The sequence below is a fragment of the Corylus avellana genome, chromosome ca6, assembly GCF_901000735.1.
Source record: "Corylus avellana chromosome ca6, CavTom2PMs-1.0".
Classification (NCBI taxonomy): domain Eukaryota; kingdom Viridiplantae; phylum Streptophyta; class Magnoliopsida; order Fagales; family Betulaceae; genus Corylus; species Corylus avellana.
The window spans coordinates 1,338,204-1,353,236 of record NC_081546.1 but is presented as its reverse complement, the minus strand read 5'-3'; the positions used below and the strand labels follow the sequence as shown (position 1 = coordinate 1,353,236).

Here is a 15,033-nt window from a genome sequence, read left to right as displayed (position 1 = left end):
GTGAGTGGGTCCTACCCACACATGCCACCAATGGGAGTGATAGGACATCGTGGGTTGATGGGTGGCCACCTACCCTCCCCTCTATTGGTGGGGGCCTAGTGAATTGGCCACCCACCTATGTGTCAAGCTAATATGAAACTATTTATTGGGGGCTAACGTGGTCTTGTGTCCACTCATCATAATTTCCATTATAAAACCTAACGAAAAATGCACAAAAGGAGCGATTTGATAATGGAGCATACCTTACACAGAGATTTGATAACTTTTAAATCTTATGGAGTGATTTGTTAAAATGTTAAACCCCATAGACCTCTATAGTATTTTCTCCTATTATTAACCATGTTTGTTACAAAACTAGTAGCAAGACTCTAGAACTTATTCCGGGACGGATAGTGAGGCCAATAATGTTGGTTTAGGTGGTTTTTATGTAGTTTGGGAGATTTCAAATGTGGGCTATTTTTTTCCCCTTTATGCAGTGTTTTATTATGAAAATTTGGTTGACCATGTTAACAAGGTGAATCTCTTTATATATTTTAATATGATTCTTGTTGGTGCAAGGACCTAGTGTGACCTTAAGACTCCTTTGAGGGAGACGTTTTGCAAGAGGAAGAAAGGGTTAGAACGGCTCGTCGGTGGGATACGATGAGGCCAATCCAATGCCCAAGTCAATAAGTGTATGGCAAATAGGTATTTAACAGAGTTTAGCTAAAGGTCAGATTGCATACATATAAGGTTGACCTAGACTCTTTATATAGGCCGACAACCTCTAAAGATTTGAGGGATTCCTGCCAATAATTTGTTACTTGACTAGGAGATTCCCTCTCTCAATCTGTTAGGAAGGCCAACATGGTGTAGGTGTTCGGTTGGTTGAGTTAGCGGAGGGGGAATCGTTTGCTTGATAGTATTCCTTTGGTGAAGGTGTACGTAGATCCTAGTAGCTGGATGGGCTTATAGGTTGTCAGGCCCTCAATGACATGCAATCCTTCTTACTGTTGGATGTCAACTGGGTTTTCCGATGGATGGGCTCTCCTTGGGCCCGTCAATATCCAAGCCCTACACCTGGATTTTGGGATGCGAGGGTTGCAGTTTGTGAGAAATCACATTTTCATGTATTATTTGCAGACGTTTGGTAATAGATTTTTATGGCATAGGCAACATGTGATGATATAGTGTTTAGTTGAAACACAACTATCTCCTGGTTGGATTGGGCTGCAATTAATGCCTTGGCCACGTGCATAGTCAAGATTTGTTAGCATTTGAGCATCAGAAACACCAGCCTTAGGAACACACCAGCTTTTTGCAGTTGAAGATTTATGAGATGGGTTAACCGGAGTAGATGGAGTCTAACTAGTCTTTGAAAGACAAGCATCATAATTCATGGTAATGTGAGTTTTGAAAAGCCCAAATGCATGTTCAGAGGCTGGTCCAAGTTTCAAATTCTCTTCATAAAGTGCAAAGATGTATGCATCCTCCGATTTTCAAGGCATTAGAGTTTTCCCCACCATTGATCTAAGGTGTGCAATCAAATTCCCATTATAGGCCTTTGCATTCTCAACATTGTTGTCCCCATGGTACGCTCAATCCATCTCAGCAAATTGTAATGTCAACATCCTTAAATCCTATTGCATCCAAGTCCTGTATCAACCCAACTCCAGCCGAGTTGACTTGTGAATCGGGATTGAGTATATGAATATGTTTGATGCTCAGGTGGATGTTGTACGGTCTGCCTTAAATGAAATAGGATTTAAGGATATTGAGATTATGATTGCTGAGACTGGTTGCGTACCATGGGGACATCAATGAAGTCTGCCTTCGTGGTGAGAATGTAAGGGTATATAATGGTAATTTGATTACGAACCTTAGATCAATGGTTGGAACACCTCTTATGCTTGGGAAATCTGTGAGTACATACATCCTTGCACTCTATGACGAGAATTTGAAACCAGGACCAGCCTCTGAAAATGCATTTGGGCTTTTCAGGCCTGACCATACCATGGCTTATGATGTTCGTCTTTCAAAGACTACGTAGACTACATCCACTGCAATAAGCTCATCTCTTAAACCACCGACTATAGTAATCTGGTGTGTTCCCAAGGCTGGTGTTTTTTTATGTACAATTGCTGGCAAATCTTGACTATGCTTGTGGCCAGGGCATTGGTTGCAGCCCAATCCAATCAAGAGACGGCTGCTTTCAACCAAACAATGTATCATGACATGCTACTTATGCCATGAATCTTTATTACCAAACGTCTGCAAAGAATCCATGAAACTATGATTTCTCACAAACCGCAACCTTCACATCCCAAAATCCTAGTGTTGGGCTTCGATATTGACGGGCTCTGGGAGAGCCCATCCATTGGAAAGCCAAGCTGACCTCCAACAATAGGAAGGATCGCATGTCATTGAGGGCCCGACGACCTATAAGCCCATCAAGCTACTAGGATCGGAGTGCACCTTCACCAAAGGAATGTCATTAAGCAGATGATTCCCCCTCCGCTAGCTCAACTAACTGAATTCATTGTGCCCCCATAGTACGCCCAACCCATTTCAACAATCATAATCGTAATATCCTTAAATTCCATTGCATTCAAGACAGACCATGCAACATCTGCCTGAGCGTCGAACGTGATCCTGGTTCCATAGTCGACTTGGCTAGAATATGCCATGTTTATGTACCTGGAATGGAGTCTATTTCTATGGTTCCTTTGTTCATTATTCATGTATCCATAGAATGTCTATTTCTATGGAATTAGCCCACATATCTCTGTAGTATTTTTCCCTAATATTTATATGTTTGTTACAAAACTAGTAGCTAGACCCTAGAACTTTATGCAGAGATAGATAGTGAGGCCAATAATGTTGGTTTAGGTGGTTTTTATATACCTTTGGAGAGATTTCAAATGTGGGATCTCTTTTACTTCCCTTTAGGCGGTGCTTGATTGTGGAAATTTTGGTTGACCATGTTAACAAGGTGATTATCTCTTCATTTTTTATTTTTTTTTAATATGATTCTCATGTTCATCTTCCCCAACCCCTGGTGTAAGTCTCAGAGAACGTTACCTGCAACTTCATGGCAGTATCTTTTAGTATGGAATTTCCGTCGACTTTGGCTACCTGATTTTCACCAACAAGGTGCATATATTTGTTACTAATATCTCCATTTGATGCTGTTGTATTTCTTCATTCAGATTGTTGAACGCTTTAATGGGCGGTTACCTGGCTATATAGGGTCTGGAAATGATAGATTTTCTTTTAGCCATGTTGACGACGTAGTAGAGGGGCATATTGCAGCAATGAACAAGGGGCGACCTGGTGAAAGATATCTACTGACAGGAGAGAATGCATCATTCAGGCTTGTTTTTGATATGGCTGCTATCATCACTGAGACGCAAAAGCCTATGTTTAACATCCCCATGTTGGTGATCGAGGCATATGGTTGGGTCTCGGTTCTTTTCTCACGAATTACGGGAAAGCTTCCTCTGATCAGCCCCCCGGTATGCTCTGTGGTTTTTGAAATTGCCTTTTACTCTTACAGTGTTAGTGCTCAGTAGACCATTAAGAGAATTCTTCGTGGTATTCAAACTTACAATCTAATGCAGAACATTAAGTTCTCAGTTATAATTAAGAGTTTTGAAAATTATTATCAATATTTTATTTAGTGGACTAAAGAAAGAAAATGGCTAATTTTTTACCTGAGAATAAATCTATTTTTAACACCCATTTTATTATATCCACTTCACGCCGGCTGACGTGGCACAGGATGAATGGGTACTTGAAAAAAAATACTTTCTACATTCAGTTTGTGCCACTTCACCTGTATGAAGTGTGTGCGACAAAATGGGTGTGAAGTGAAACATTACTCTTTAACTAATAATGTATAAATTTAGAGAAATGCTATTTAGTAAAGTGCAATACGATTGCCATACAACTGGAATGATGTGACAATGAAAATCAGCCCTTAATTTTATGTATTTATTTTTTTTTACAAGTTCTTGTTGATTCAAAGGTTGATGGATTTTTTTTTTTTTTTTTTTGGGCAACGTGATGTTGATACTGCTTAGTATTTAAAATGTAATGGTCATCTTAGGCACATTTCCTTCCTATCAGTCTCTCTCTTTGGATTGGGAAACAACTCACACACATCTAATTGGACTACCTACCACCCATGACTCATTCTTATACGAGTCTTTGTCACTTGGCTCAAAGGGCATTGGCCTGCTTCCTATTAGTCTCTTGACCTTACTTTTGTTCGTTCAGTTTACAATGCGGTCTTACATTTTCTCTTTTGTTCAATCCTGGAGCAGACTGTGGACGTTTTAAGACATCAGTGGGCATATTCCTGTGAGAAGGCTAAAGCAGAGTTGGATTATAACCCTAGAAGCTTGAAAGAAGGGCTAGCAGAGATGCTTCACTGGCTGAAGAACTTGGGCTTGATAAAATTCTAATGGGAACACACTAACATTTCTTTTATTGAGATTGTAATGTGTTATACTGTCACTTTCCTCTTCCTTCTATCCAATCTAATGTGCAACTGTTACCTATGCAAATAATCCCTCATCAATTTCTCTTTCTTTGCACTCAACTCTTAGGGCTTTTTATTTCATGGTTTCTTGTGTGTATTAATATCACATGTACTTCTATATCCTTTTCACATGTGCATTTTTAATGGTTCTTATGAGAACAGCAAGCTCAGTAATAGTCCACATAGAATGGATAAATTATAAAGGTACTCATACATGTTAAATTTCACATTAATTATTTTCTTGTATGTGTGTATGTAGTTGCAGTGACCCACGCAGGAGCATGTGAATGCATCCGCCCATGTTCTTTAAGAGACTATTTATTGGCTTGATTGATTAACATGCCGACATAAAACCTTCCAGCCAACTGTCTAAACTTTTTGAGTGGAATTTATTTTATTACTTTCTTTACAAGTGGTATTAACATACGTCTGGCTAAAAAAATTATAGAGGCTTACTTCTGTTCTTATGTTCCTCCAAAAGTTTATAGATATATTTTTTTTCTTATGTTCGTCCTAATGTCAAGTATGGTATGGTATATATTTAACTTATGCTCTAGAATATGAGTAACTAATATTATACCTTTATCTTACTATGCCGACATGGCAGGGCCTAGTAGTCATTATATATGTATATGTATGTCTATAGAAATACTATTTGAAAATGATGTAGTTTGACCTAATTAAGAGTTTTGAGACCCTCTATTAGAAGAAGAACCATTCATTACGTTATATAATTGGGATGATGAAAGGCTAAAGTTATGTGAAACCATGACAAGTGTTTATGATGGATTCAAAGACGCAAGATTCCCATGCTCTTTTAGGGTAAGAAGAGTCAATTGCAAATCTGAAAATGTTTATTCTGCTGAAAATATGGGATTTCTTTTGACTTCTTCTATATATGTTTTTTAAAATTCCTGTGTAGTGGAGACAGCTAATTGGATGTTGTGTGGATTGCGTGTATGGTGGTGGGCGTGGGATTAAATATGTCAAGGTGGGATGTTGCTCTACTTGGTTCCTAAAAACTCTGGTTTATTCCCACAAGCCGATCACACTTGATCAGTTGATCTGATAGCATGGGGGGAACTCGAAGCCCTACTGGCCATCTGTATTCAAAAGTCATAAATGAGCTTCACAAAGGCCTCTATGAAAGAAATTCTGTAACCCTTTTCTTTCTTGTTTGGTTTTTAGCAAATAATATTCACTTACGATGAGAAGAATTTTTTTTTTAAAAAAAAAAGGCTAAAAAAGCACATAACATTTCCCATAAGAAAGGAATAAAGGAAGGGAGTGCCGTATAACTTGTCTTATTGAATTAAGAAAAAAAAAAAAGACTTGACTTATCTGATGTTGACATGCAATGGAGTATCGTAGAAAACAAGAAGGAGGCAACTGTGATGGGCAACAACAAGAAAGTTGATTGCAACACTTCACTGGCGAGCTGGAGAAAGCATCTGACTTGTTCCAACAGCTTTGCCTTCAAACACTCAGGATTTATCCGTTTCTTGTTTAACGGGGAACAAAGTTTTCTTCAAAACTCTCGGAGGAATTAATTGAAATGCATATAAAATACATGTGAATTGTCGCATATAGAATCACATGCGTTTTTTATTAGATAAATGTTATACACCACACTTTTATCCTACTTTACTAATGTGACACTGTCAATCAGTCTATAAATTGCCATACAAAATATCAAATGGCTAGATAAGATAAAAGTACAATTTGCTTACACATATTAGCATGTAATTGTAGGGTGTTAATTTTTTTCTAGTGACTGATATGACTCCAATCACATGCTGATATGTATAAAAAATTGTAAAAACAACATTGCTCATTTTTAATATATAATTTGATTCAAATATGTATTTTGAACACTTCAATTTATTATATCGGGGTGTAATGTGGTGTGGTTGGAACATGATCCTTTGTCGTTTAAATAAATTGGAGAATATTTAATTATTTATATTAGAAGAGTATTTTTGTCTTTTTAACTTTTAGATGACAAAAATATATTTTAATATAACGAAGTAGATATTTTCCTGAAAAAGATCCTAATTCGGTGTGGCTGAGCCATATTAGTAAAAGCAATTATTTTTGCCTGACTGGTTTATTGTTAATTAACATACTTGCACGCGGTGTTTTGTCCGATAAGCGCCCATTAAGAGAGGTTGAGGCCAAAACTCGCGTCTAATATCGGTGACAACACGCCACAGTGTGATTTTGACCCTAAAAGATCGTTCTTAATTGGCCAGCCGTTGAATCTTGATTTGATTAACTTAGCTTGTGCTCACGCACATTTGCTGCATGTGGGCATGCTGGTAATTTGCTCTCTTAGATAACTTGCGCCGAGAATTTCGGGGCCTCCCAACTGGAGGTCAACGTGTGGTTGGAAAAGACTCAGGAATAAAGAGTGCCCAAAACAAGTGGGCCCACGAGTCAACTTCCACCGGCCCCATTTCCTAATCAAAAACATTTTTCCCTCCTCGAGGTTGGAACGGAGTTCTTTTCCTTTTAGGTGAAATAAAAATGAATTATTTCATGATTTAAATTATAATTTATAAGATTAATAGTATTGCTTATGTTACTAAGTAAAATTAAATATGGAGTATGCAATAATTCTTCAAATGAGAAAGGGTTTTGATTTGTCTCCAATCAAACCGGAGTTGAAGGAAAGCAGAAGCAACAAGTTCGAGAGTTTTTCCAACATTTCACAAGTACTATTTTAGCCTCATCTTTAGGATGTTCGATAAGTCGTTACGTACAAGGACGACATATTGTTCCTTGATAGCTACATAAACGTTACGTCCTAACGGGGCAGTTGACATTAACCAAAAAAAAACACAAAAAAACCAGCTAAAACGTTTAACGTTATTTTCATGTCTTCCCGTCACGTAAGGGTTGTTTCTGTGACTCGGTCAATCTGACCGAGTTTCAGTCTCTTATTTAATAAAAAATTAAAAATCAAACCCGCGTAGAATATCTTAAACGGCGCCATCCAATCCGTCCAACCGAATCCTCCCAAACGTCGTGGGGCCCGCCAATGGATAATCCAACGGTGCACAAAGCGCCCGCAAGCTCAAGACAGTGGTGCTACACGCTGTCTCCAAAAGAAAACGGCTCGGGGAAGCCGAACGCTGCAGTTTCGTGCCATGTCAGCCCCTTCCCCAAAAAAATATTAAAAAACGAACAAATAAAGTAGAGAGAAAACAGCTTCATTTGCGCTCTGCGTGTTTTTTTCTTCGACGATGGAATTTTTGGAGCTCGCCGGGATCCGAGTTTCTCGATCGCAGCGACCATTCTAATTCATTGCCGCGTCTCGTCGTCTTCGTGGCGCGTAGCCTTCACTGTCGCTTTGATTCTACTCTCTCTCTCTCTCTTTCTCTCTTCGTAAATTTCTCATCCATTTCTCGTTACGTTACGTTTCGGTGTGTTGGCTCTGATTTTCCTTCTCTTCTTCTCGGTTATGTGATCGTGTGGGTTAGGATTTGTGGATTGTTAGGTTTGTGAGGCTTTTTGTGGATTTGTTGTTATCCACATTGGCGTGGATTTTCGTAATCTGATCAGTTCACGATGGATTTGTTTGTTTTGTTGTATATTAGGATTATGAGTAGAATCTCTGATCATAGTATTGTTTTTTATTTGTTCCATTTTCTGTTGTGCTGTTTCTTTCGAATATTGGTGAATCGGAATCGATGATTTGCCGATCCGAGTTGGGAATTTGGGGAATGTTTGTGTGTATTAGTGCTTGATTTTTAAGAATTTTGGTGGGTTGTTACTACTTATCAAATAAAACAAATTTTGGTTGGTTGTTTCAGGGCTTTGGTGAATAAACTCATGAAGGCTTAGAGGTTGGTGGGTTCGAGTGCGTGCATTCTTTGGGGGAAGAAGCTGAATTTGGGAATTTTTGACGGAGAGAACAATGACGACCAGGAGTGAGCATCACACGGTGCCGCTCTCGGTGCTGCTCAAGCGTGAATTGGCGAACGAGAGGATCGAGAGGCCGGAAATCGTGCATGGTCAGGCCAGCCAGAGCAAGAAAGGGGAGGATTTTACATTGCTAAAGACGGAATGTCAAAGGATGGTTGGAGATGGGGTCTCTACGTACTCGGTATTTGGGGTATGGTTTTTCGTGTTTTGAAGATATCGATTTTGGATATTACAATGTGATGGATTGCATTTGATCTTTTAGTTCTTTTGTTTGATAGTTGATTGATTGGTGCTTGTGGTCAGTAAGTTCTTCTACCAGTTTAGAGTCTTAATTAGCGTGGTTGACTACATTCGAGATGTGGGTAGATTACATAGGTTGTCAATCCATGTTTTAAGCAGTTTGAATGGATTAAAGGTTGATGCACTGACAGAAATGAGTAAGATTTGTAAAAAATGTGTTTTATCATGTTGACCTGGTAGTTTTGTGGATGCTTATTCACGTGCCAAAATCCATTTTGTGCATGTTTAAATTTGATCTATTTGAACGCTAGTTGATAGCTGAGAGGAATCGGAATATGTTAGTGTTCAACAATGGGGAATTCTTTTTGGTAAAGCCAAGGTGGTTAGTTCCATCTTGAGTAGGCTCTTAGCTGTACAGGGATAATTTTCTGTACATAGGGTTTTCACTTTTTAGCAAAAGATTGACTTGGTCATCAATATCTTAATCCAGATTAGGTATTTAAAGGTTTGCTTTTGGGAATGTCAAAGTAATCACCTGCTAGTTTGACATGGCTTATTCATGGTTGATTTGTGCCTTTTATTACTAAGAAATTTAATTATAAGTTTGAAAACCCTTGAAGCACTGGTGGCTGCATGTTCCATGTCCGTTACTGTAATATTCATATCCTTCATAGTTGCTACTTCATCTTTTATAGTTTGCTCTTTACTAAACCATGTTTTGCAGCTATTTGATGGACACAATGGATCTGCTGCTGCTATATACTCTAAGGAGAATCTCCTCAATAATGTGCTAAGTGCTGTTCCTTCAGATCTTAACAGAGATGAATGGGTTGCAGCACTTCCAAGGGCTTTGGTTGCTGGCTTTGTTAAAACTGATAAAGATTTTCAAGAGAAAGGTACGGGTACTTTCTATTCAAATGTAAAATTTTGTTGTATGTTTTTTATTCATAGGTGTGCATATTATCTACATCTTAATAAAAGTATATTAAGAGTTCATCCGAGTTCAACCTGGATATGATCAAGTTGGGTTCCATAATTTTAACTTAGCTTATTGAGATATCAATCAACACATTTGTCACTCCTGGCATATTCGCTAGTTCAGGTATTGCCAGATCTGTTGCTTGTGGAGCTTTTTATGGAGGCATACAATTAGAATGTCCATCCTTGCTTCAAAAGATCTGGAGTTCTGTATTTCCACTTGTGTGTTATTTACTTGTTCTAGCTATGTAGGGTTTTGCGGCTAATGGCTTTTTCATATAATTTGTCTGAAAAGGTAGATGCATTTCAGTTTAATTTTGCCTTTCTGGACTCCTCATCATGTATGCATGTATATAACAATATCCATTGTCATTTTTTTGCCCTTTTGTTTAAAGGCCAGTGTGTTGGACACTCTGTTATGTAGTTTTATGCCTCTAACTGCAATATCTTTGTTTCATATATTTTGTACTTCAATTTGGATCGCATGATATTGATATATTTATTGTGGTGCCTCAGTACAAACATCAGGAACAACGGTCACCTTTGTGATAATAGAAGGATGGGTTATAACTGTTGCATCTGTTGGTGATTCCCGTTGCATACTTGAATCTGCTGAAGGCTGTATTTATTACTTGTCGGCAGATCACAGACTTGAATGCAATGAAGAGGAGTAAGTTATTTATATAAGCATTTAGTGACTCACTTAACAATCGCCTCTCTTAGACCTAACTTTTCTGTATTTTATTAGGAGGGATCGTATCACTACAAGTGGGGGCGAGGTGGGCCGGCTTAATACCGGTGGTGGTGCAGAGGTATCTTCTTTTTGACTTTGTTTTCATTAATTCTTGAACTTAGTAAGGTAGTAATATAGTTTTAAATAAATGAAGCTGGGTAATTAGTGATACTCTGTTTTCATCATCTTGATTTCAATACCAGACTTGAAGATTTGGATGTAATCAAGGTCAACTTTGATCACTATGAAAACATGGGCAATTCTGCCCAAAAAGACCTGATCATTTAGGCCAACAATGATATAAATTGTAGGACCATGCATATATAGATTTAAGAAAATTAGATTGTAGAATCTTTTATAAACTTCTGTGATAAATATTGCTGTTTAGCCAATGATGTCAATCTGGTCATATATGATGATAGATTGGTTCTCCTACTGTTGAAATCTTGGGAATCTTCGAACTATTACGTTTGAAGAATTCCGTATATGATTTAACTCTATGGAACAAGGGTGCTTATCTAACTAGTCTAATGATTCTTTTGTAGATTGGTCCTTTGAGGTGTTGGCCTGGTGGTTTGTGTCTTTCACGGTCAATTGGTGATATGGATGTTGGCGAGTACATTGTTCCTGTTCCTTATGTAAAGCAAGTGAAGGTTTGTGTTGTTTTCTTCACATCTTTGTCACAACTTGACATTATACATTTACATTTCCATTTGTCATTACAATTTGCTTGAGCCCCATTGTAGGTGTAACTTTTATGTTTTCTCTTCTTTAATTTTGATAATTTTCAATTCTAAAATTTAATTTCAAGAATGGCTGTAGTTATTAGGTTAATATATTTGTTATGTCACCTGTAACTCTTAAGTATTGCTTCTGGAATTGATACTTCAAGAATTAGAATAAAACATTCAAATGGAGTGGTTCTTCTCTTTAAAGTTTTTATCACAACATCTAGTGAGCAACCTTTTTCTATAAACTTCCTTGTTTCTATGCATACCTTATAATTTTCCTTATAAGGTATCTAGCAATTTTCCTTCAAATGCCAGCCAACGTTATATCGCACACGCACACGTATTTTTTCTTAGATCCTACTCGTAAAAATCCTAAGGCTCATCCGCCAAATAGATTCTAAACTGCTCAAGAATTAAAATATACTGTTTTTGAGTACTGTTCACACCACCCCAAGTATCTGTTGAAAACTTGAGTTTTCCTTAGCATTTCACCTTCAAATAATACACATGATCTTCTCTCAAGGTGCATAGAGCAGAATGGTAGAAAGGTTCTATGTTACTGACCAATGGCATTTTTATTATTTAGACTTTGAATTAGTCTGCACGTATTGTATCAGTAGAACATGTTAAAATTTAATTCAATGTGAAATTTGTACTGCTATCTCCACATGCTTGTAGAGGTTCATTACTATGATTCGTGCTGCCACTTTTTTGCTTGTTAATTGTCAATGCTGCTTGTACTTTAATTTTTATGCAATTGCATTCGAAAGCTTTATAGTGTGGTTTAGACACTAGATGGTTTATCCACCAGTATTCCCTCACTCGGCTCGCCAAGAACAATGGGATTAGATATTCACCTTGTTATGCGTGACAGTCATTTTATCTGTCTGAGCAGACACAAAATTTGTGATGGAGAGAAAACTCTCTTCTTTTTTTGCTTGAGCAGGAGCAGGTAGAGATAGGTTACTCAGCTCGCCAAGAACAATGGGATTAGATATTCACCTTGTTATGCGTGACAGTCATTTTATCTGTCTGAGCAGACACAAAATTTGTGATGGAGAGAAAACTCTCTTCTTTTTTTGCTTGAGCAGGAGCAGGTAGAGATAGGTTTAGGAGAAACTGGAGTTACCACAGTTCTGTACTACCCTAAAGAACAACGATTTAATATGAATCAATCACATTATACACTTCTGTTTCGATACAGTAATTTTGGCCACTGGAAATTTCCTTCTTTGTCTTCCTTTATTTTTTCCTTTTGGGTAGAATGAGAATATCAGAACTTCATTTGAAGATTACTGAACAACAATCAAATTCCCAATGAAGGAACATAGATAAGCTGTATATTATCTTAGTTCCAACATTTTATGTTTTGAGTGACGTGTTTTATCACGTTCCACGTATTGCAGTGATCTGCACGCATGTAAACTTAGGGAGAAAAAATTTCCTTTTGCTTGTTACTGTTCTACTTCCATGGTAGTGTAGTCAAGGCATCTTTTAGGAGCCACATAGGTACCCAATTGCATTTTCAGGTTTAGGCACCTTTTTTCCCTTTTTCCTTCTTCGGTATTCTTTTTTTTTTTTTTTTTTGTGGGGGGAGCGTTTACTGATTGCAGGATATTGAAGCCATATGTTTGGATCCATTTATTGCAATTTGAGGTGCATTACATATTTGTGTTTGCCTGTTTTCCTCTTTGAAAAGATTTCCTTTTGCTTGTTACTGTTTGAACCTAATTTTCTTGTGATCTGTTGGTAAATTATTTATATCCTCAGTTTTAAAAGGACCTTTTCTTGATATTATCATGATCTGCAGCTATCTACGGCTGGTGGTAGGCTTATTATCTCAAGCGACGGTGTTTGGGATGCTTTAGCTGCAGAAACAGCTCTTGATTGTTGTCGTGGGATGCCAGCAGATGCTGCAGCTGCACAAATTGTTAAAGTATGCTACAACTAGAACAGAAACTTGTTTTTTTTTTCCTCGACAATTTTTTTTCTTTTCTGATTAATTACAATATCTGCACCCCTGACCTGTACACCCTTCAGATTTGATGGCTCCTTGCCACTTTTATTGGTTGTCTTACTGTTTTCTGTTCCATTTCAGGAATCATTACAAGCAAAGGGACTTCGTGATGATACAACTTGCATTGTAATAGATATTTTACCACAGGAGAAGCCAGCTGCTCCTTTGCCACCACCAAAGAAGCAGGGAAAAGGCGTGTTTAAGTCCATGTTTCGTAAAAAGTCCTCAGAATCGTCTTCTTATGTTGACAAAGAATACATTGAGCCAGATGTGGTGGAGGAAATGTTTGAGGAAGGATCTGCTATGCTTTCAGAGAGGTTGGTGCTGTGAAAACCATTCTTATTAATCTGAACCATATACTTTGATCTCAAAGTCAGGCATCATGTGACCAATGTGTCATGCCTGCTTTCCTTTTTGCCTTTTGGTCATACCGTATATTATGGTGGCACAAATCACCCGTCTGAGTGATCATGTAAATTTATAGCTTCTTGATGAGTGAAATGCTTATGTGGATTGCAGGTTAGATACGAAGTACCCGCTCTGCAACATGTTTAGATTGTTCATGTGTGCAGTATGTCAAGTAGAGATGAAGCCTGGAGAGGGCATTTCAATACATTATGGTTCATCAAAACCAGGAAAGTTGCGTCCATGGGATGGCCCTTTCCTTTGCTTAAGTTGCCAAGAGAAAAAAGAAGCCATGGAAGGGAAAAGACCATCAGGGGGTATGGCATCTCTCTCTCTCTCTCTCTCTCTCTCTCTCTCGCTTAATTGCGTCAAACATTTATTGCACTTACACTTCTTAACATTAATCTCCTTACATTCTTTTTCAGATAGACATAGTAGTGGAAGTGACTAGCCAACTCTCCTCAACTATATTCATATTTTGAGAGCACTAACAATTGTTTCAAATTCGATCATAAATGGGAAGTTGGAGCTTCCTCATAAAAATATTATTTCCCTTCAATTTCTCATGGAGGGTGTTCAGCATTTGGATCCATTTCGGCATTTCACTTCAGGATCATTTTGGATCTCTTTTTGATGTTTCCTTGCTTCAAGTCAGAAGATCACAGTTTGAGGTGCTTGCCTTTTTGAAGATGTGTTTTCTGACTTCCACAGTGATGCTACAACTCTGCCTGTCCCTGCTTCCTCAAAAGAGTTGTGGAAGGCTTTGAAAAATTCACCAGTGGATAGATAACGAAGCATTGAAGGTAATTCATTTCTTTCTGGATCCATTCCACTGTATACCGATTCTGCCAATTCATAGAGCTAACATTTAATTAAAGCGGCCTTGCGTGTAATATTATCGTATAGGGAGTTTCATGAGACCTCTTATAGGTTCATTCCGAATTTGGAAAAAATGTTTGACACGGCTTGCTGAATGAATGTTTTCATGTAGCATAAAAGTTTATCCTGCCTTTGACTAGTAGGAAGGTAAACCAGTGGAATAGAAAATATGCGTTGATTTTTGATTTTTGATTTTTTTTTTTTCTTCGAATTCTTTGCTAAGCTGTACCCTTTCTAGTTCTTGAAAAGTGAATAGATGACTTCAATCCTCCCACAGCAGATATCTGCCACCTTTTATTTGTAATTATCATTGCTTGTTTCTTTGGTTTTCTTCTTTGGATCATTTGGCCAGTTTCAATTGACCTCACTTTGTCAAGGCACACAAATTGATTCTCTCTATTTCATTGTCTATAGTTTTATATTCACTTTTATGCTGGAAAATGGCTGGGTCACTATAACTTTTACTACAATTTCTTATAAACTCACGTAATAGTTCACATTTTATGAAAACGAGTAGCGTCACATGTGAATCTATATTTTAGTGGCTGGCGTGATAAGTGACTAAGTCTTATGTGAACTATCACATCAGTTTGTAAAGAAC

General features: G+C 37.7%; 2 protein-coding genes across 3 annotated transcripts in view; both read left to right on the top strand.

The window, feature by feature from the left end:
- LOC132185833 (uncharacterized) overlaps positions 1-4,601 on the top strand; it is a 6,827-nt gene extending 2,226 nt beyond the window's left edge. For both annotated transcript variants that reach the window (XM_059599629.1, XM_059599630.1), the window contains exons 5-6: positions 3,189-3,494; positions 4,305-4,601. In XM_059599629.1, the coding sequence (XP_059455612.1) occupies positions 3,189-3,494; positions 4,305-4,445 (447 nt within the window). In that variant the 3' untranslated portion in view covers positions 4,446-4,601. The remainder of the gene's footprint in view (positions 1-3,188; positions 3,495-4,304) is intronic.
- A 3,119-nt stretch (positions 4,602-7,720) lies between these two features.
- Positions 7,721-14,617, top strand: LOC132183890 (probable protein phosphatase 2C 12). The gene is made up of 10 exons (XM_059597358.1): positions 7,721-7,909; positions 8,338-8,639; positions 9,414-9,585; positions 10,184-10,337; positions 10,416-10,479; positions 10,946-11,053; positions 12,942-13,067; positions 13,230-13,465; positions 13,668-13,870; positions 13,979-14,617. Exons 2-10 carry the CDS (start codon positions 8,442-8,444, stop codon positions 14,002-14,004), a joined length of 1,287 nt encoding a protein of 428 aa, XP_059453341.1. The 5' UTR covers positions 7,721-7,909; positions 8,338-8,441; the 3' UTR covers positions 14,005-14,617.
- Positions 14,618-15,033: the final 416 nt, after the last annotated feature.